The sequence below is a fragment of the Trachurus japonicus genome, chromosome 9 (assembly GCF_045865225.1).
Source record: "Trachurus japonicus isolate A0001 chromosome 9, Traja_1.0".
NCBI classification, from domain to species: Eukaryota; Metazoa; Chordata; class Actinopteri; order Carangiformes; family Carangidae; genus Trachurus; species Trachurus japonicus.
The window spans coordinates 37,883,655-37,906,560 of record NC_140915.1 but is presented as its reverse complement, the minus strand read 5'-3'; the positions used below and the strand labels follow the sequence as shown (position 1 = coordinate 37,906,560).

General features: G+C 43.7%; 1 protein-coding gene across 1 annotated transcript; it reads right to left on the bottom strand.

The window, feature by feature from the left end:
• Positions 1-18,712: 18,712 nt before the first annotated feature.
• Positions 18,713-22,305, bottom strand: znf703 (zinc finger protein 703). The gene is made up of 2 exons (XM_085787754.1): positions 21,630-22,305; positions 18,713-21,043 (listed from the first exon to the last, which is right to left on the bottom strand). Exons 1-2 carry the CDS (start codon positions 21,897-21,899, stop codon positions 19,532-19,534), a joined length of 1,782 nt encoding a protein of 593 aa, XP_085643880.1. The 5' UTR covers positions 21,900-22,305; the 3' UTR covers positions 18,713-19,531.
• Between the last annotated feature and the right edge of the window lie 601 nt (positions 22,306-22,906).

Here is a 22,906-nt window from a genome sequence, read left to right as displayed (position 1 = left end):
TTTAGTTTTTAATCTCATTGTTACAATTTACGCCAGGTTGTGTTACAACCCTGGTAGTGGGGTAGGTTGTAACAGTGGCACTCCTTGCATTTGACATCAAATAGTGAATTCTGTGATATACTTCGAGAATTTTGGGGCATTGCTATTTGTAGAGGACAAATGAGGGTACTCTGTGTCAAGATTTGAGAGCTCTACCATGAACACTCTGCAAGTTATGGGAGCTGAGACAAAAAGTGTTGCAACCATCGCCGGTCCCCGGAGACTGGGGATGGTTGTAACAAAGAGAGAGAGAGAGTCCGAAAATGCACAAATGTGCAAAGCATTAAAGTGCCGTGTATCTATTGCACATTGATGAATTCCATTAAGGTTTAAGTGTTAGTGTTTAGCAGATTGATGGAGGCTGGAGCAAACAATAATCAATCCTTGTACCAAATAGCTCTTTATAAATTGATCACTGATTGTTGCATCATCATATAACAACATAAACTCAATAGGCCTACTGTGTTTCATTGTAGCTACATGTGCTTCAAGCTGGAGACTTTCTATTAGAAACCCCTTATAACCATCTCATGACCCCTCAGATTGATCTTGTGAATGACCGAAGCCCTAAGCCCCTGGTTTGGGAACCGCTATCTAACAGTATAGACAACTCATTGAAACTAGCACACTAATGCATCACTAATAAAAGTCTAATATGAACTTTTCATATTTCAAGTACATTTATGCTGTAATATTCCAATGGTTTTATGATATGTTTTAGGTTAGTGCACTGTGGACTTTTACTCAGGTGAATGCTCTCAGTATTTCCTTTACTTTTTTTTGCCTAGTGAATCCTATAGTGGCAGTATTCTGGTATCAAATAATCTTTGCTTTTGATTTGTGTTGCTGTGTGTAAATGTATTATATTGTATTGTTTGTCTTTTGCCTATAGCACTGTTTAAACTGTGACTTGCAGGAATGAAAATGAGCCTGAAGTTAATTCTGGTTCAGTGCACCAAATGGTAACATTCATATTTAATATTAAAGGGAGGGTCCTTCCCTTACAAGTATATCAGATATAATTTCCATTATATGTATAATGCAAAATATATTCTATCAACAGCCTCTAATGTATGTCAGGTACTAGAGATACAGAGAGTCAGTGTGTCTGTAAGATCTGTGTTATTATGGTGTATATTTTTTAGGTTTTTTAAATTGAAAATCATGTCATTTTCAAATGTTTTCCCATCGCTTTTGTTGCAATATTATTTCTTGTGCATTTAATGTTTACATTGATTTAAAAAACTATTTCACTTTCCTAATGTGAACAGCAGATGGCACCAGAGACCAGTCAACGCATGCTGCTGAGTTTCCATCAGGCTGAGAGGACTTCCCTGTTTTGATCTGCCATAATTTCAGCATTTAAAATTGCACTGCTTTTTTCCCCCCTATAACATTGCAGCATTTATTGATTTGAACAGTCTAACTATTTTCAGTGGAAATGAGGATACGAAATGAGAACAAACAGAAAGTATACACTCATTAAAGAAAATTGGTCGCAATCCACCAAGTGAAAAGTGCAATCACTGCAAAACTCAAAAGGTTGATTTATTTCATCTTCAACCAGCAACAAGCCTCCAGTTGATACACAACCAAGGGGTCTTGACACTAAAATGGCTGTGCTTTATTTTTAGACACCGGCCTCTTGAGAAATTTACAAAGGACCAGAGCTAACCCCAAGGTGCTGCAGTGGCAGCTCTGTGCCGTGCATTTTAAACAGGGATGGGCGGGGTGGTGGAGGGGAAAGGGAACAACAGAGCAAGGAAAAAGAAGTTTGTCAGAGTTCATTAAGTATCAAGGGAACATCGCTGGAACTGGCAGCGTAAGCCGCGCCGGGGCCCTAGTGCCATTAATCACGACTGACAAGAGACCAGGGGCCGAGGGAGGAGGTGGGGGGGGGGGGGGGGGCCGCTCTGCCAGAGACTCTGGTAGTGATTATAGAGCGGGGTCCAGGCAGCCCGGGCCAGGGGTGTTGAAGGTAAAACACACCACAGCCGAGGCTATAATTTTCATGCAGGTACCTTCACACACATCACACTCGCACGATCACAGACAGAGAGGACGCACACGTAACTCCGGGGTTTGAGAACATGACAGGGTAATTGCAGGAGTAGAATATTTTTAGTTTGAGAAGAGAAGCACTGTGCGCAGTGTAGATGCTAGATATCTCTCTCCCCTTGTGTATTTCATCCTCTCCCTCATTTATATGAGCTGAGCCTCTGGCTTAATAACATGCAGGAGGAGGAGAGTGGAAGTGCAGCAGTAACAGAGTGTCGCCCATATATCTCTGTCGGCCTGCCTTATTTTCTCTCTGCAGCCTCAGAAATCTTGTGGTAGCTCGCCACACTGCTGCCACCCTGGAAGAAGAAATAAATGGGAGTGAGAAAGAGAGGGGAGAAAAGAAAGAGGAGAGCTCGTGACTTGTGAAGATGGAGGCCTCTGTTAAGTGCTGTGCTTGAAAGCCCGTCCGGCCTCATTAGCTGTCAGTTGTAACAATACTGAGCTGGCAGCAAAGACTGCTCCCAGTCTCGGTGCCATAAATCACAGTCTGACAGGGCCCTGACAGGGCTGGGAACCAACACACATGCAAGACTTGCTTGCTTTCTGTCTCTCTGCTCTGTTCCCTTTTCTTTCTCGTTGCTGCCTCTTTTTCCACTGCTCATTCTTTTTCCTTCATTATCTTCCATTCTCTCTCTCCATTTCTTTTCTCTCTTTCTTTGTTACCACTCCCTTTCTCTATCTTTCCCTCTCTCTTATCTATCTTCCCCCTGTCTTTCACACTTATAGCACATTGCAGCATGAGCACAGCTCACGACACATGTGTTCATGAACACACTTGCAGCACTTTTTTTTTTTGGCATCTCTACCTAATAGTTTTTGACAGGACAAGTTTGGAAAAGTCTATGATTTTTTGATGGATGAGATGTGTTCACTGGCTCTATGTGAGCATGTGAGCTCTTTCCTTCACTAACACAGCTATAGTATAATGTAACATGTACGATTTATGTCCATTCAGTAGGTCCAATCATAGCTGTCTCAGGTCACTTGCGGTTCAAGAATTTACACCTAAATGTAAATGTTGAATAATTAGTTGGTGACAGCCAGTGACAAAGATCCTAATACAATCAAATTGTTCAAACTGGACTCTAGAGATTTTCTATGTAGCTAGAGTCAGCAGGTTATTTGCTTTGCTTAGCTTAGCTTATTAGAGCTGTTGTGTGGCTCCATATGTAAACCTTGACTATCAGATTTTTTTTGCATATAAATGTTGCTAAAACGAGATTGATTTATCATCAGTTGCTTGCTGTAGCTGAGGCAAGAAGTTGTTGCTGTCACTAAACTAAAGGTTACGTGTAAGATGAGAAAAGTTGCCGGCCCACTTCAGTCCACCTTCAGCTCACATGGCATTCAGCTGTCTGACAGTGGAGAAACAAAATGAGATCTATGGAATATTTTCACTACATGCATGTAATTATATATTATTGTTAAAGGGATAGTTCAACATTTTGGCAAATTGGCCCATTGCCATAATAAATTCATGCAAAACCTCTGATCCGTGTTCCCGTCGGGGGCAGTTTTTCAGCAAGCAGTCTCTGCATTTCCCTCGAAAACAATTCTGTCTCGTAATGTTCCGTTATTGTCTCATAGCGTGGTGAATGTGCAGGTCACAACTTGTCCACCAGAGCATTTTGGAGTTGTTGGATTGTGTATTTGATGAGTTTGATGAAGGAAACCAAGAAATCCCATGAGCCTCCGTAGCGGCTCTGCTCCGCCGTTCTAAAAATAGCTTGCACTGGCAATTAAAGGTAACGAACCTACTGCTATGACTATGACTGTAGGGATTGGCCAATTTGCCAAATTGTTGAACTATCCCTTTAAGCTGATCCATATTCTTTACATGTAGTGCTGCACAGAGTGGTTTTATTACCTGTTGGATTAGTGAAGTCAGAAACGACTCTGGATCTCCCCCTATCTGGCCAGCGCCAGCATAGGATGTAGCGGGAGAACGGGGCAAGGCGCGGGCCGATGCCGCCGAGTCCCCACGCCACCTCCCACGCACTATCATGACCACATGAGATGTAAAAGGTAGAGGAACAGAGACAGCAGAGAGAGGGGGAGGGGGGAAGGGAGGGAGAAGAAGACGGTGCCCAGTCCAGCATGGCAGCGGTGGATTGTCCAGCTGTCCACCTTGAGGTTGGCAGTTAGGCATGTCTGCTTGGTTAGGGTTAACCCTGTCTTGTAAGCACAACAGTGGTCAAACTCACCACTGCCTGTTCCTGGCATGAAACCATGTGTGTTGGCAGAGAAACATCAGAAATAGCTCTGCTGGTCTGCACTGCAAAAACTCAAAATCTTTCCAAGAATATTTGTCTTATTTCTTGTCAAAATGTCTCATTTCTAGTCAAAACTAATCTCTTTCCACTTAAAATAAGACTTATCACCTAAAAATGTACTTGTTTTTAGATAATTCTCACTTGTTTCAAACAAATTTTCATTTGAAATAAGTAGAAAAATCTGCCAGTGAAACAAGTTTTTTGTGCTTGTAATAAGAAAGAAAAACTTGCTCCACTATCAGATTTTTCTACTTATTTCGAGTGAAAAAGTAAAAAGTGTCTCAAAACAAGCTACTTTTTAATGTGATGAGTCTTATTTTAAGTCGAATGAGATCAGTTTTGACTAGAAATGACATTTTGACTAAAAATAAGACAAATATTCTTGGTTAGATATTTGATAGCTTGACTTTCATTCAACACCTGAACACAATTCTTAACAAGAGTCATACCAACTTCATACCAGCTTCAAAAACAATGAAGTGTAACAGAAGGCAGTTAAAAGAGCAGCCAGTCACAACAGCATCATGAAGCTGACCTCTGCTGGAGGTCAGAGGAGGACATACTGTAGTTTCCTGATGTCACATAACGGAGCTACTGACATGTGTATCAGTGCAGCTTTAAATGTATGAGTGTATATGTATGAGCGTGGAGGAAGTGATGGTCTGTTTGTGTCCATGAGGCCAAGCAGGAGCTGCTCCGGCCGTCTGCCGGCGTCCATTACCGTGACGCGTGATGATGTGTGTGACACGACCGGAGAGGAAGGAAGTAGAAGAAAGCAGCGTGGTGAGTCATTAATCATTAGACGCTGACACATGGACGCACATGCCCATATATTCCTCCACACAGATGGAGCTGTGTGGCTTGGAGCGGGTGCAGAGCTTGCAGCTGGAATGAAATGAACATGTATACAGACGGTAAGTGAATCTGAGTGCATATATATACAGAGTGAACTTACAGCTGGGCAACATGCCTCAGATTTTCTTGGACTCCCCATTCCAAGCCCCCATACTTCTCTTAAATTTCAGGGATTCATATTTGTACCCAAACCCAACAGGAGTCAGCTGGTCTGACTGACTCAGGGTCAGCTCAGGTTGGATTTTGCACTTAATGGCCCCTACACATGGTTTCAGTGCAGAAATGTTAAAGTGTTTGCAATTTTTTTGAAACCATTTGCAGGGTAAATGTTGCTCTGCTCCCAAGCCTCTCTGCAGCTCCATCAACACTGATGCATGACTGATCTAACATCAAAAGAATCTCAGTCTAGGTGACCATTTTACCTTAGATTTGAAATCATCACTATGCACATGAATGCACTAAAAACACACATATCACAGAACCTTTCATCACAGTTGGCCATGTGCATCCTGGTCTAAATAGTTACTGTAGCCGAGTGCCAACTCTGTGAAAAGCAAAGACAGTTGTAGTGTTAAAATACAGAATTCAGTTGCTACAACAAGACAATAAGATCAGTGAAGCTTGTACTTTGTGTTGCAATCACCACTGGTAGCAATCTGTAATAAAAAATAAAAAATAATAGTAATAAAAAAAGGACACGCAATGTTTCTAACAGTCTCTATATTAGGGAGGCAAAAAATAGTAATATGTTTAGTTTGGATGTAGCCTCTTTTTGGTTAGTATTCAGACTGCTTAAAAAAATAAAGGAGTTGTCTCTGTTAAATTTAATATGCGGCCAAAATAACAATTTTATTTCAACCCCATAATAAGATGGAGGGGGAATACTTCTCTAAGTCCAACCAAAGTTAAAATCATTCATCAAACTGGGAACTTGAAAGCAGCAGAAACAACAAATATATAGTTATATCACCTTTTAAATTAAAACAGGGACTGGGTTAACAAATAACTGGCGTTTTACACCTCCAGCAGCCACAGACATTAGCATTCATTTGGAGTTGTGTGTTTGGCCACCTGACACATGTAAGTTCAATACTCGCTCTTCTGTTTTTGTCTCCAGAAACTCCTGAGGCTGTTTCTCTGCTGTGTGGTTCTGGGCAGGTACTGGGGTTTTTAGAACAACTGCCCACTGCAGCCTGAATTAGACTAATGAGAGCAGTGAAACTGAAGTAAAACTTTTAAGTTGTGGTCCAAGAAACAAAAACAATGAGACTATAAAACTCAACAGGGTTGAGAGGAGCTAAAAAGTCAGGTTGTAATTCTGTGTGTTTGTCATGAGGAACAAACCGTTTGACATGAGACATTAATTTGATTCATTGATATTAAATAAATATTGATTATGGCAGCTTTATAGAAAGTGAGAAATCCTGTTGCTCTAGCTGGAGCTCAACATGAAGGTCGTGACACCAATAAGTCACAATTTAACTTTAAAGGTTTGGACGTCCACTCTCATCCTCCTCTCTTCTTTTCTTTTCTTTTTTCCTCGCTATCATCTGTTACCATTAATATGTGAAGGTTTAGGACGTCCTGCTCCTCTCAGCGCTGCACAGTCCCAGAGGAGGTCCATGCACACAGTTACACAACAGGCCTCTCTCTGTGGTGCGACATTAATCTTCCCCCCCTGTTGCAGAAATCTCCTTTTAACATCTTCCTCATGGGTGTCTGCTTCTGCTTCATGGTGAAATTTATCAAAGGACATGTGTCCGTGGGATTGTGTGCATGTATGCCTGTGTGTGCGTATATGGACAATGTGGGTGGACAAGCTAATTGGTCCTGTGAATGTGCTCAGGTCCGCTCAGGCCAAACGATACTGCAGTGTACATACAGTGCGGCGGTGGGCCGAGTTGTGGGGGTGTGGGAAAGCGATCAGAGGCGACTTCAGAGGGAGCTGAGGAAGAATGAGGAAATTGCAGACAGATAGGGCTAATGGTTGTGCTGAGGGAAGAGGTTGTAGGGCCAACAGCTGCTAGCCATCCATCTGGACCAGCCTAGAGAAGCTGGACCGGACCGCCCCGTGGTGACGTATTCACCTTCGGGGGACGAGTGCAGTGGGACTTTCCGTCAGTGCAGGGTCAGTAAGTATTTGCAATGAATTCATGGAGTTTGTTTTAAAATCCCTGGAAGGCTCAGTTTATTCAGATACAATAAAATGAAACTTCAGTTATGACTGGAAAATCTGGATTCCTGCAGTAGCAACTATAAAGAGGATATACAGGCAGGAAAAACAGTTTCCTGTATTTTGAAGTGTGCAGCCATCATCTTCATCTGAGGGTTTGATGTACTGGACGTTTGTTAAGGAATTTATTCAAATGTATTCCAGACAACTGGGGGAAAAAAGCACTGATATTGCTCTTTATTCTCTCAGCATCCAGGATCTGTGATCATTTATGTAAATGGTGCTTTCTCTGTTGCTCATCGTTACTCCTTTAATTTTGCTGAGATCTTGTGTCAGACAAGTGCAGGTGGATGTTGCTGCTTCTTTCTTTGTCTGAAAATTGTTCCCAGAAATCAATTTGAATAATTCCAGCAAAACAGTCACAGATTTCTTACCTATTATATTATCCATCAGTAAGAATAGAACAGCAATTGTACATGGATGTACCAACAGCGAAATATTTTTGATGTAGTGAATAGTAGGGTACATTATATAGGCTAAATATTGTACATTTTGTGTGTTTAGTTGATATTTTGTTTGGACAAAAAAAAGCTAATTTCTCATTTAGGGCTACACACATCTCATGAAGTTTGAAATGTAATGTGAAGTCAATATTTAGCTTCCTTTATCTCACATTTGAGACATTTGGTGAAAATAGAATGACAGATAACATTTATGCTCAAAAAGCGATTTCAAAAAACGTAATTTTAACTTGTTTTCCACACTTATCTATTAGCCTTAATTCATACAGTATATTCCACTGCTTTTGTGAAGTCAAGACTTTCATATACCCATTTCAAGCACCACAACAGGTTATTCTCATGACTGTAGACTTTTTTCATGTCTTCACCCAGGATTTACTCAATGAAATTTTACTGATTGTTGCGCAAGTTGTGTATCTCAGGGTCAGATACACTATCGTTATGAGATCATTATTGATCATTGTTGGGGGGGCGCCTGGGAGTAATCTCACCTAGGGCACAAAAATGGCGAGAGCCGGCCCTGAATAGTGGTAATAGTGAAATATATTTACACAAGTAGGTCTGTGTGTTACATTTTATACCATGCACTTTCATCCACAAATGCATTTTGTAACAGTAGAAACAAAGAGACGCCTGTTTGTCATGAAAAACTCAGCTAACTGGTTTCTGTTCATGTGATTGTTGTCTCACATTTCAGGAAATTTGACCTAAATGACAAAAAAGGCTCCTCTCATGGAGGAGGTTCTTTGCAACTGAAAGTAATTATTTGACATTTTCTTTTTTAATAAGTGTATTGTCTCTCTTACTCAGAGAAAGATTCTGTTACATATGAGGTGCTGGTTGGATTTTTCTGACTTTAGATAGAGCCGGGCTAGCTGCAACCCTGTTTCCAGTCTGTAATTTAAACTAAACTAAACAAAGATAAGCTAAGATAATTGTTGCTTGACAGTAGGCTACCTTCATATTTAGAGAATAGACGAGAGAATTATTGTGTATTGATACCTCAGCAAATAAAAAAAAGAAGAAAGAAAACCAACTTCTGTAAATGTGCAGCTGTTCCTTAAAATAATAATAGTTGCTACTCCATGCATGCAAACTTTCCAGCCTTGAGAGAAACAGGAAGTATTTTGATATGGAAATAGCACCACACATGCTGTAGCCTTGCAGCGTTTCCAGTGAGTTTCTGTGGAAACACTTGTTTGTGAGTTTTATCATTGCTGCGTTTAAGCGGCAGAGAAAACGGACGCCTTTAACGACAACTGCAACATTCATGCTAATTTTAAAGGAATTGTTTGGGTTATTGATGTGGTCATGTGTAGTGCATAGTGCAGAGGGAGTGCAATTTTTCTGCTGCAGCCAAAGGTCAGATGAGTGAATCAGAAAGTGGCGTAGCCTACGGTATATGGTGATGAGAAAACGTCAGTCCGACCACTCAAAAGTCTTACCACCCATTTCTCCGATTAATCCGACTTATTCTAGAGGGTTATGGTTAGGTTTAGGGTTAGATTGGGTTAGTTACTTAAGTTACTTAAGTCGGAGAAATGGGGGGTCAGACTAATGGACGCAAAAATATAGAAATGTATGGTGGAGAAATGGGAAGTCGGACAATTTGCCCATACTGTATGGTACACTCTGGAGGTTCAGTTGTGTGCAGGGAAAGCAGCAGTTGAAAAAAAAGAAGCAGCAGAAAAGAAGATATACACATGCAGCTGAAAATATTCTACATTAATCACACATTTATACAGATAGCCTATTGGATTTGCGTGCACATTGTAAAAAAAGAGTCTAACACATTTTTCAAGCGGCCCTGTGCTATGCTTTGATCTGCCAGTGCCCCAAACTTAGTAATGTAGACATTATGCTTCACTACTTCACACAAGCCCATGTCAAAAAAACCTAAACTATCCATTTAACTAAAGGTTTTGGTTTGTCAAAAGCTGTTAGCTTCTGACGTGTAAGTCTTCATGCTAAGCTAACATGGCTCTAGCTTCATTTTTTACAAGATGATAGTGAATTTAGAAAGAAAACAAACATGTTTTTCCTAAAATGCCTAACCCTTCAGGACTGTGCCTATTTATTTAAAAAACATGTCACAACACCGTGCAGTTTATTAACTTCTAACTGAGCCTTGCCTTGCCCTATTAAGCAGCATTGTTGGGTGATGTTATCTAAAGCGCAGGCCAGATAAACATCAGTTTCAGTTGAGCAATGAGAGAAATATTGTTTATTTTTGCTCCAATTTCATCTGTGAGGAGGGTTATTGGCAAGTGACAGATGAAAGCCCAAGTACTTCTGGACAGCTGTTTGATTCATTCTGGATGCCACATCGATCCCGTTGTTGATGTTCAATCATGGAGCTGTAAAATCCAACGGGGCTGGGCTAACCCCTGGTTTGTGTAGCGGCTCTGTCAGAGCAGAGGGTGAAAGCTGATGAGGAGAATTTACTCACTGCTCTGCCCTGTGCTCTGATCCCTCATGTGGACCGACACACTGCTCTCACATGCATGCATACGTACGCACACAAACCCACAGTTAAACATGAACACATACACCCTAACTTTACACACACACACTCACACAAACACACACACACACACCCTCTAACCTCACTATGGTCTCACACAGCAGGCCTGCCATAAATCAATGGGCAGGATCGTGTCTGCCAGTTAGACTAAACAAGAGCATTTGTGAGGATTTGCTCTCGCCCATTAATCATCTTGACAGCTTGAAAAACACATTTCCCCTTTAATGACTGTATTTGGATAATCAGCTCTGTTTCCCTTCCCGCCCTCTCCCTGGCTCTCTGTCGCTCTCCCTCCTCCCCCTTACCCCTTTTTTTTCCTTTTTTTGCCCCAAGCGCCATCATAGGCATGTGGGTAATTCACTATTAGGGGAGGTGAAGGTGGAGGAGGGACTGCAGAGGTGAGGGAGGGATTTCCAAACATCTAAAACGGTTCTCTGAAAAAGTAAAAATAATCACGGCGCTTGTGGAAAAAAGTTTCTTTTTTTTTCACCCGTACTCCAGAAACCGCGAGGCCTCCGCTAATATAAACTTGTATATGTGAACACACACTCTCACTCTGACACAGTTCTGCTTAATCAAACACAGAGGACTCACGGGTGGTGCGGAGTCGCTAATAGGAACCATAAATGCCTTAATGTGTTCAGGTTGTCAGGGACCTTACAACATAAGCTGAACTTGCAAAGTAAAAATGTGACGATGTCAGAATAATAGTGGATTTGACATCGTTGCAATCAGGAAACCCACCTGTACATGTTAGGCCATTAGAAAACATGTACCGTACTGATGCGTTTTAGAGCTGAGGTCAAGTAGAATGATTTCTGAAGGAGGCAGTCAAAACCAGAACATGCTTTGAACACGCTGGGTAAAACGACTTTCTGTCTAATTTCCTGTCTGTCTCCTTCCATCTGCAGGACAGGACAGCTTTTATGTCGGCTGTGAAGGAATCAGGCCACTGTGTCGCTCCAGACCAACACTGTCCAACGACTCTGCAGCTGTCAGCGCAGCACCTCAGGGAGACCGGGCCAGCAGAGCCAGGTTACACAATACACATCAGAAAATGGGACGGCTTAGAAAACAATGTATGTATATGCTCCTTATTTAAACCTGAACTCAGTGAAGCAGTGAACTTATTAAAGGGATAGTGAAACATTTTGGCAAATTGGCCCATTGCCATAATCCCTATAGTTTTAGGAGTAGGTTCGTTATCTTTAATTGTCGGTGCAAGCTGTTTTTAGAACGGCGGAGCAGAGCCGTGAGCTGCTCAGAGCTACGCTACGGAGGCTCATGGGATTTCTTGGTTTCCCTCATCAAACTCATCAAATACACAATCCAACAACTCCAAAACGCTCTGGTGGACAAGTTGTGACCTGCACATTCACCACGCTATAATATATATAACCGCTATAATAACAGAATGTTATGAGACGGAGACAGAGTTCTCGTCTGGGGCAGTTTTTCATCAACAGTCTCTGCATTTACCTCCATTTAACTCTGTCTGGTAACGTTGTGTTATTATCTCATAGCGTGGTGAATGTGCAGGTCACAACTTCAGAGCGTTTTTGAGTTGTTGGATTGTGTATTTGATGAGTTTGATGAGGGAAACCAAGAAATATTAGCCTCCGTAGCGTAGCTCTGAGCAGCTCGCGGCCCTGCTCGGCCGTTCTAAAAACAGCTTTCATCGACAATTAAAGGTAACAAACCTACTGCTAAAACTATAGCGATTATGGCAATGGGCCCATTTGCCAAAATGTTGAATTATCCCTTTAACAACATTTTCCAGCCTTTTGCACATACCTTTTTTTTTCTACAGAGTTGTTTGTCTGTGTGTCGATATTCAGATAGTCACCCTCAACAACCTGAGGGAAATATTTGACTCTTTTGCTGCTAAATTGTCCACCAGCTAGTTGCAAATTTTACTTTTTGCTGCCATGAAAGAAACAGTTTTCTCAGTGTTAATACTGAACCAAGACAGACAAGCAATTGATGATTAGCAAAAACAATAAACTGAAAGATGCTAAAACGCACATCAGTCAGGTGATCATCACTGTGAGTGACATCATTCACATGCACAGTCATGTGAGTCTCTGTTAATCTGAAATAACTGAATATAGCCACATTAAAACAGTTGTCAAGTAAGTACCGTCCGCCTCGGTCGCTCAATTATTCATGTGTAATGTCAGTCATAAAGCTACTTACATCTAGTAATTTACTGTAGGACTGATCAATATTAAGGTTGTGATTGGGAAATCATTAAAGTGGTACTGCATTGATTTTACACATCTACAGTATATATAGTGCATTATTATCCATGGGAAGAAGCACTAGTCAGCAGTTGTGTAAAGTTTTGTGCAGCTTAGTCAAGTCTGAGGCATTTGACAAGATAGTTTAAAATGAAGGTGTGGGAAACGTAGGATGCTGCATGTATTGATCTGCTGATTGAAGGACAGTAAAGTTATTTTAGACATCATATTTTAATCTGTCTCCTGTCTTTCATCAGCTTTATTGAACTGCAGCTCTAAATCAGTTCTCTAGGTTTTTCACCTTTTTGATGAGATTTCATGGTCATTTGCACAGATACACCTCATCATGACAGACGTGATGACATGCCGTAGCAGGAAAAACACAGGTCAGCACAAAACCATTGATGATTGATAATATTACTGGTCCAGATGTGAGCCAGTCCCATGGTTCTGGTGTAGTACATGCAATCCATGGCTTCAGGGAGCACATCATGGACGAGACCAATCATTTATGTTACAGGCAGATTAAATGATCAGCTGTGAACACCTATGAGCTGCAGACTGGTTGTGTGTAACAATCACTGTCGTTGTAAACAACTTCCAATACGGCAGTTTCACTCCCAGCTTTAATGAACCATTACACAGGCACAGAACAGAGCAAACACGTATTACTGAATCAATGTGTAATGGATACAGATGTTCATCAGTGTGTTGACAAATAGCATGTCTGTCTGAACAGTTGTCAGACAAGTATGTCTGGTGGCACACGCACACACTGAACACGGTTGGGTCCTGGCAGCTGAAGTCACACTCTGCCGTCAGTCAGCTGCCAAACATCTTGTGTGTGTTAAGAGACTGAAGAGAGATAATGTGATGTCTGTATTTTTTAAAGCTTGGCTGAGGAACTGAAGGCAAATTTACATTACGTCACTCTCACATTTACAGCAGTTTAAGAGTTTAAAGCTAATTTATTCCAGTTGATCTATTCCTATTGTTTATCATCTTGTATATGCCTGTACTATTTTTGTTGTAGAAAGAGTCAATCAGCCGTTAATGTGGCTGCAATAATCCTGCAAGAAAAGTTATGCAGCTAATATAAAGTGGGTCTGAACTGTGTGTTCTGGCCTGCAGACCAGAGGATACGATGAGGACAATCATCATAATGGCAGGGTGAGTCTGGATGAACATCCAGAGGAGACATAAAACAGACGTGAGGCCTATGATACTTAAAGTGAGTACATTATGACCACAGGCTGTCCAAAAGTGGACGGAAAAAAACAAGTTGTCAATCAGAGCATGAATCACGACCGTCAGCGCCGCTGCTCGTTCCTCGCCAAGGCACGTTCATTTCCGAGCGCTCGTGACATCTTCGCCGCGATCTCCCGGCACGGCAACAAAATGGAATCCAGCTGGACACGTGGTCCAAGTGCTATTAGCAGCGCACCATACTGTAATTGAAATGTTCATTTCTCCACTGGTGGTTAGGGAGGGTATGTCTATTAACGGTGTGCACTCACACCACTGGAACTTGGGAGAGACCACAGCAGCTCTGGGCAGCGGTCCATGTGGAGGCCAAGTGAGGTTTGCCAAGGTCAGGGCTGGATGAAAATTAAATTAAAAGCACTATTTCTCTAAGTGAACTCAGCCGAGCTGACAGCTCCTCCGTTACTGATCTATAAATTAATAAACCCAAAACAGGACTGATGATTTGTTGCATCACAGTGTGAATATTTCCCGACCTATAATTCAAACAAGCATCTTGAATATTTATGGGTGAATGTCAGACTGAAATGTGGAATGTACATTTACTGGCTTAACACAACATCATTAAAATATCTACAAAATTTAGAGGGGTCGGGATGACTGAAAAAAAAGCAACTCTATAGATCATCTGTGCAGCAGCTCATTATGACCATTAGCTTTTTAAGAGTTCTGCTGGCATGATGCATGCCAATGTTTTATCATTGATTTGAATAACTAAACACTTTGGTGTATTGTCATCAACCTTAGAAAGAACACAAACTGTTATGTATATGGACATTCTATCTAATCTATATAAATATTTTATCTCAAGGACATACAGTAGGTTTGCATTTGGACAGTGGGGACATGTCCCTAACAATTAGAAATATCCCTCCCTGCCAATATTTGACTAAACCTGTTGGCACTGTGTTTGGGACAAAGTTGTATTTCAATGTGTCTTCACAAAGACTAACTGATTTCAGCATGCTAGCAGTTGACTGACTGGAAGGACAGGGGGACGATCTTGAGGTTCACCTCACGTACAAATATTACACTTACTGACAAACACGGAGGAGGTGAGAGCGGATGAGTGTGCTGACAATGGTCAGTTATCAGTGTCAGTCCAGACCTCAAGCACTGGCGAAAAAGAATTGTAATTCAGACGACTCCCTGTCCTCTGCTGCCAACATTTTGTCCATGCCAACACGTTTCGTACTAAGACTGCAGATAAGATGCCACCGAAAGGAGACAGAGACCTCTTCAGCATACTGAGCATAAGACTGTAAACTATAGTGCTGTGTTGCTTTAAATTAAACACAATGTCACCAGTCTAACCCATTAATAGATTGGTAATTCTGATTATCATTGGATTGGTAGTATTTTACTATGGCTTTAAATGGGGAATCAAGGTGGGAGGCCTACAGTAGACATAAACTGTTGATGTTGTTGGGAAAACATTTATTTATTCTGTCTTTTCTGCCAACAAGTAGTTTCCTGCATGTTCTTTTCATCCTTCATTTGTTCTTGTGTAGTTTCATTTAAATGTCAGTACAGATTATAATGTAAATACAGAAACCATTCTGTTCACAGCATTAAAGAGTCGTCTTTGTTTTCGAGCGGTTTCTGTTGCACTCAAACCGACATCCTTTAGTCTGTGTTTTTCATCCACAGTCTGCAGCGACCAGCAGTTTGTTGTAATATTTGTTTCAAAAAGCCAAGTATTGACAGGGAACTAAACAGAGAGGTCAGGTTTTTTGTGACCATGCAGGCAAATGTTACTGTTCATGGGATTGTGGGAGGAAGTCGCTCCGACCAGCACATACTATAACCTGCAAAACAACCTGGAAGAAGTGCAATGTGGCTGTTATTGTTTTCACAGCGAGCGAGCGTCAGGCTACAGCAGCATGCCTGACTGCAGACGTGAATGAGAGGGGAGCTGAAACAGCCATGTAAAAGAGTTAGTCACAGGGGTTATGTGGAGAAATAAAGCAGAGATTGTATGACAGGCCCTGATGAGGGATGTGTTCACGCCATCTGGGTTGCTTTAACACTGCGGTCACTGTTGGATGCCGAGGGCTCTGTATTGTGTCCTGATGTTAAACACAGAGGTGGTAGTCATGGAGTTGAGGTTAATGTTTTGTTCTAGAGACAGAGAGAGAGAGAGAGAGACTGATGATCTCTCTCTGTCTCTCCCTCTCTCTCTCTCCCCCTCTGTCCTAGCTGTCAGCAGCGATGGTGAGCCGGGGGTAGAGCTGGCGTCTAATTGAAGAGCAGCTCCACACCCTGTCGTCATTAATCACCGGGCCTGTCAGCCGCTGCTCAGGACCTCACAGTGGCACTTTGCACCGTCTCTGCACTGACGCACAGAGGGGAAAATATTAGTCCCCTCCATCACCACCTCTACTGATACTACCACTCTGATTTCTGCTATCATTCTACCACTGCTGCTGCTGGCATGACCGCCACCGACTTCCTCCAGACCGATACTATCTGCCCTCCAACAATTACCGCTTTGTTACAGGTCAACACTATGGAAAACAGTCGGGTGGTTTTTGTTTTGCACGTTTTTTGGTTTTGTATGAATTAAAGATGAGATGTAACCGGTCATTTGCTGATTTTAAGTGCTGAGAGGTGGATCTTGTTACAGGTTAGCAGTTTAGCATTTGTGCTATGCTAACAGGCTATGGCTTCTTATTCAACAAACAGATGTGAGAGGGAGAATAAATGATCTAAATTTTAAAAAATGTCTTCAAACAACCTTTTTTTTTCTTAAAAAAATAATAATATGTAATACTGTGTGATGACAAATTACTTGACAATTTGTATTTTCTATCAGTTTTAATCATCAGTTTGTCTAAAACCACAATCAAATACTGGCTTTAAAGGTTTAAAAAATAAATAAAAGCCTAATAATTGCTTCTTCTCCATGAACTGATAAAAACTCTGAAGTTGGATCTGAACTTTATTTATTTTTGTGTGTGTGTGTTCCTGCACTTAAAGGTTAAAAGCGGAACATTTTGCGTTTGGCTCTGACTTTTAAGGCAGAATAACATTTGTGTCTCCACAGACCAGTAGAATGAAACCTCATGTGTCACCCACCATGGACAAAGGATCGGGGCTGAATACACATGCTTACACACACACACACACACACACACACACACACACACACACGCACACACACACTTACACACAGGCGACATAAATGGAGTGTGTGGGTGTTGACTCAGCTGTGTGTCTGTGTGTGTGTGTGGGGGGGAGTGGAGGGGTGAGAAGATAGATGGAGGAGATTGATGAGTGCGGGGATAGGGAGAATAGTGAGGCATTTGATGAACGAGTGTAAACTGGCAGCAGTGGAATTAATTCCACCTCCCCGACAAGATTGAAAGTTCTCCCCTCTGCGTGACCTCCAGATTCAAGCCAACGTACCCGCTCCTCTCTCCACGCTTTATCAAAGAGCATCCCAACATTCACATTTATACACATCAAAAGCAAGATAACACACCGCTGATGTGTGAGACACGTACCTGCCTTCATTCAGATTTCACTTGTACTTCACCAACACAACTTTAGGGGGCAACACAATCCAGTGTATCCCTCGTGGCACAACTCCTACAAGAGATATGTGGTACTAAATACATAAATGCAATGCAGAGTTATAAGCAGAATCTCCTTGACCCATTTAGTCTAGACTACTTTTTAAAACTCCATCATCAAAAGAGCAGCAACAGGAAAAGTAAAGTCTGTCCTCTCGCAGAGATGTGAGCGCATAGCTCCAGTTTCTAAAGAAGAAAAATAAGTGCTGTGTCCCAAAGAGCTACCCAGAGCGGTGATCAGGGCACCGTGACCTTGCTGGTGTGGCAGGGGCTGGATGTGGTTTGGGAGGGTCATCCATTTTGTTAATGGTCCTGTCAAGTGACACCTGTGCTCGCCTTTCCCCTGTCTGGAGTGCTAATGAACCGCAAGAGTAGAGGAGTCTGGGAGTCGGGGTCAATAGCCGCCTCGGAGACTACAGCCTCTTTGCTCTGTGCCACCTACACCCTGTCAGCCAAATAGAGTGGAGACACGGAGGCATTATCAGGGCCCAAACACTCTAATGGCACTGGTGCGGCTTTAAGATAGACCGACTCCTTCCCTTCGAATTAGTATCTAACAGCTGAGTGGAGAACGCTGACTTCAGTAAACCACAGGGCAGCGGGGAAAATGGCTCTTCACATCAGGACACACAGCTCCGTGTTTGTGGTTCCTGTAAGAGAGCCCGCTCTCCTCAGGGGAGGTGTCAGGACTTTGATGAATATTTCTCTATTAACCGCCTCCCATTGTCAGCTCTGGCCTTTGTGTTGCAGCCCAATCCATCAGACCGTGAGGAGATCCTGGGTCGACATCTCCCTCAGGTCATTATTGAAGTCCCAGTGACCCAGCGGCCACTCCACACAGCCATCCACTCTGCTGAGGCGGCTGTTTTCAAGCCTCGCAAACAAGAATCAGCAATTAAAAGCTACACTCGCAACAACAAAAGCAATGTGGGTGATGGAGAGAGGCGGAGGAGTGAAAGTCCTTAGAGACCGGCTAACAGGGCTAATGTGACCCGGCCTGCCCTCCTTGGGACAGCCTTGTCAACTGATATGAGCCATGAAATATTACACATAGCCACATATAGCGTGGCTGTAACAGCCATAATGATAGATAGGTCTAGATAAGTGCAGTGCAACGGTCTGGCAGGATTTACTCCATCGTTTGTGACACAGGATGTTTCTATATATAGTCAAGGAGGAAAAAACAAGTCAAATTCATGTATCATTTATTTAACAAAATAAGACCTTTTCCTGTTGGTTGGACAGCACAGCCATCATCAATTGTTTTTATTTATGTCATCTTATCTTATCTTTGTACCATTTGTTTGAGTGACCCCGACCTGTTGACCCCAAGTAAGCTTGAAAAAATATTACATCTTTCCATATATACAAATAAAAATAATGGCATTGTTCAAGGTAATTCTCATGGACATGCAATTCTCCAGAAATCTGAACGCTCAGTAGAATATGGAGGGGGGGGGGGACAAAACAACAACAGCAGAGAGGAAAAGAGATCAAAAGAGGTCCCCAGAATAAAGCCTCACAGTCCATCTTCATCGTGGTGCAAGTTTTTTATTTTTAGAGTGTATGATAGGCATAATGGTACTATACTTAAATCATTCTTTTTCAGTTAGAATACTTAAGAACAATTTATTTGGACAGCAAAACTTTCCCCCCAGAGTTGAATACCAAGCGCTTGAGTAAAAAATAAATACAGACTTTCAGTTCCAGGAGACAGATATGGAGAAAAACAAAATCAAAACGGTTGAAATAATCCCACAATATTCATCATTTCAAGCTCTGCTTCCCACCATCTTTAATCACTAAAGTCTGTTGGTTCTCTGGTGCTGACAATCCATCACTGGCTCTTTGCCTTCACAGCGCTGAGGCTAACAGGTGCTAGTCCTGGCAGGCGTGATGCCCCGCACTGCTGATGACCCCAATCTCAAGAATCCACCTTCAGGGCTGCTCCGGAGAGTCCAAGCTGGTGCCTGCGATCTGTGGGCGTCAACAACGTTATTTCAGATATCACTGGTATCCGAGGGCCGAGGCTGAGCCCAGTCTCTGGCTGTAAAGGGCATAGGGGGAATAATAGGCTGAAGAGGAGGGGAGGGATGGCATGGGGAGTCCCGGGGCTCCAGACAGGTGGGATTTGCTGTAGGGGTGATACCGGGCCAGGCCCAGCCCGGGGGAGCCTCGTAGGGAGAAGGAGCTGGGCAGAGTTCCTGGGCTGCTGGGGGGGGGCAGGTGGAGATGGCAGGAGGCCGTGGATGAGACGGAGGAGGGGTAGGCCGACAGCAGCTTACTGTCCACCATCCCCGGCAGCGCCGTGTGGGTACGCAGGTGGGCCAGTAGCTCCTCTGACGTGGAGAAACGCTTGTCGCAGGGACCTCCGACCGAGACCCAGTTGCAGGCGTGGGGCTGCGGCTCGTTGGGGAGCATGAAGCCGTACGTGTAGAGGGGGTGGGAGAGGGTGGGGGTGGTGCTGGAGGACAAGGCGCTGGAGTGCAAGGAGTGCAGGTGATGTGAGGGGTAAACCAAGGGGAAACCGGACTTGAGGGCTGAGGGATCGTGGACGCAGGTGGAGCAGTTGCTGCCGCCCAGGTGGGGCGCGTTGGGGTAAGTCAGACAGTACGGGTCCCGACATAAGCCCTGCATCAGAGAGGGGGGGGAGGCTCCGGTGAGCGGGCTGGAGCTGGGGTGCTTACCCGGAAGTCCTAACCCCAAACTAGACTTGGTATGATCCAAACCGTGAACAAACTGGGACGGGTAGCCAGCGTAGGCCCCCACAATGGAGCCGTGGTAGCCCATGGTAGCAGGAGGCAGGGGGAAGACAGAATGTCCTGGCTTAAAGGGGGAGACGGGGGCGATGTGCCCGGAGCCCAGGCCAGGCTGGGAAGAGGCCTGCGGGTCGGCCTTGCTCTCCGGCCGCGGGCTGCTGGCAGAGCTGGCGTTGCTGGAGTTGGCGCTAGCTCGTACGTGACTGGAGTTGGCTAACTGAGCCCCGTCCATCCCTGATTTAGCTGCATCCGAGTCCTTTTTGCCAGCACTGTTGTTGTTGTTGTTAGCATCCGAGCTGGCCTGCTCCGAGCCCCCAGGTTTGTTGTCCATGTGCGGGGCCTGGGAGTGTGGCGGGGGCTGCGTGGAGGGAGAATGGCTTTGTCTGTGTGGCTGGCTCTGATTGTGCAGTGGAGGAGAGCTGGACCTGGGTGACTGGGAATGGGGAGGAAATGACGGACACGAAGCACCGCCACCTCCGGAGTTTCCATTTGGCACCCGGAAAGCTTTATCTGAAGGCCCCTTTGTCACTAGAACGTCCTTACGACAGTCGCCTGATGACTTGGAGTAAGGCTTGAAGCTGGACTTGTCCTCCAGGGACTGGTGCTGCTCTCCAGACTTGGATGACCGGCTGGAGGACTCCTTGTCTCCCAGGCTGCCGGAGGAGAGGGAGGCCAACTTGGAAGAAGAGGGGGGGTCTGGTTTGCCAATTTGAGAGCAGGTCTGGGCTAGCAGAGCCAAAGGACTCTTCTTGGCATCCAGCTGAGGAGGAAAAAAAGAGAGCAAGAAGGTGAACAAACTGTTTGTTTTTAGAGTTAATCCAATTTTAGCTCCATACCAGCTCTATCACAAAGATAACTGAACTATTCAATAATTGCAGTTATTTCCTGACAGTATATTTTCCTGTCAGAATCTAAACACCAGGGAAGTCCACAACAGCCTCACTTTTTTTTTTTGCATTTACATAAGGAAGTGAGAGGATGAAAAGCTAAAGCCAAGTTTGAGAAAGAAACGAAAAGAAAAGAGGAGGAATTTAAAAAAACATGTGAAAAAAAATATGAGGGGAATATATAATTATGTTGTATCCATAAAATTGTACTCATACGAGGAAAACAGGACATTATCTGCGGTGATTTTACATTTCTAAAGTGTGGTATCTTGCAAAGTTGCCAATAATCGCTGTGCGTAAAATGGCGCATACGCTGACATTTTTGCCAGAAGAACGTCCATAGCAACCGACGCCATGTGTCCAATATTATTTGATGAACTAATGATAAAGTATTATCAGACGATAAAATAAGATCGTGGTCAATATGTCATTTTAGTTTGAGTTTATTTTTTCACTTACTTCGATGCTGACTGGCGCGGATGTTAAAGGCTGGAGATACTCCGGGTGCAGCAAGTGGCCGCTGTGCGCCGTCAACATCTTTACGATCCGGATGGGAAGTCTTTTGGCCTGGCGCGAAGGATCCGAGGGAGAGGAAGACGACGTGGGTGTGGAAACGGACGGTCTCTCCGCTCCGGTCCTGGGGTGTGGGAAGCCGCTGGCGTCGGCGGCGCTGCGCTCCGGGGACTGGCTGCGTAAAAGCGGTTCAGCTCCACCGGGGAGATCTCTCATCTGGCTCGGGGGGAGAGTTGGGAAGACGGCATGTAACGAGAGGACGCGGGGCCGAAACTCATTCACCAGCACGTTTCATGATGATTGATTCAATAGAAGAGAGTGCGGTAATCCAAAAGGGGCATGTGCGCAGTGCGCGTCCTCCGTGTCCGACCCAAACTGTCTCTAAAGACGAACAAATCGCTGAGATGTCATCCTTTATCAGGCTCTTTAATACCACCCGCTAATTATTGCTAGATATTCCTTCATCCAGTGTTGAGGAAAAGAGGAAAACAAAAGGAAACAGCAGAAGTCGCCACTGCTCATCAAAATACGGAGCAAGTGAAGGAATATCCCCGCAGAGGATGGTGAGTGCGTGAGTCAGTCAGTCCTCTGGTGTGCGTATCTCTCCCTCTGCAGCAGCCTCACAGTACCTCACTTCTTCCACATAGGCTACTAGCGACGGGGAGGGGAGGGATTTCAAAGCAAAGAGCCGCCGTCCAATCACAAGTGCCCGCATTCATAACCAGGGGCGGGACTAACGGGAGGGGGGCGCGGCTTGTCTCCCATAGCCTCACCCTCACCGTCATACTCAGACCCAGGCTGTAATGTGCTGAGGAAATCTGTGTCAGTGACCTCCATAAGCCACACACAAACTTCACTGAAAACATTCAAATTTCCTACCTCAGATATGACAGCGGGTTAAACAGGGAAACCAAGGAGGGGGGGGGGGGGCGGTTCTTCTCTGTGAGATGAAACACTAATGTTCCTGGTGAGGGTCAACACCTCAGCTAACTGTGTTAAGTTTTCTAAGGAATGTTTCTTGTAAACAGCTGCATTTAATTCTAAATAATAACCTGCTGTCTCTGGACATTTCTGGTATGTTAATGGCTTTATTGTATTATAGCAGCCAAACTGCCACTGCATGGGCTTAATTCAATTTATCCAGCATAAAGCAAATTCACATGATTACATTTTTATGTATTTTTGCCATAATGGTAAATGACATCTTTAGTTTTTGCATTTCA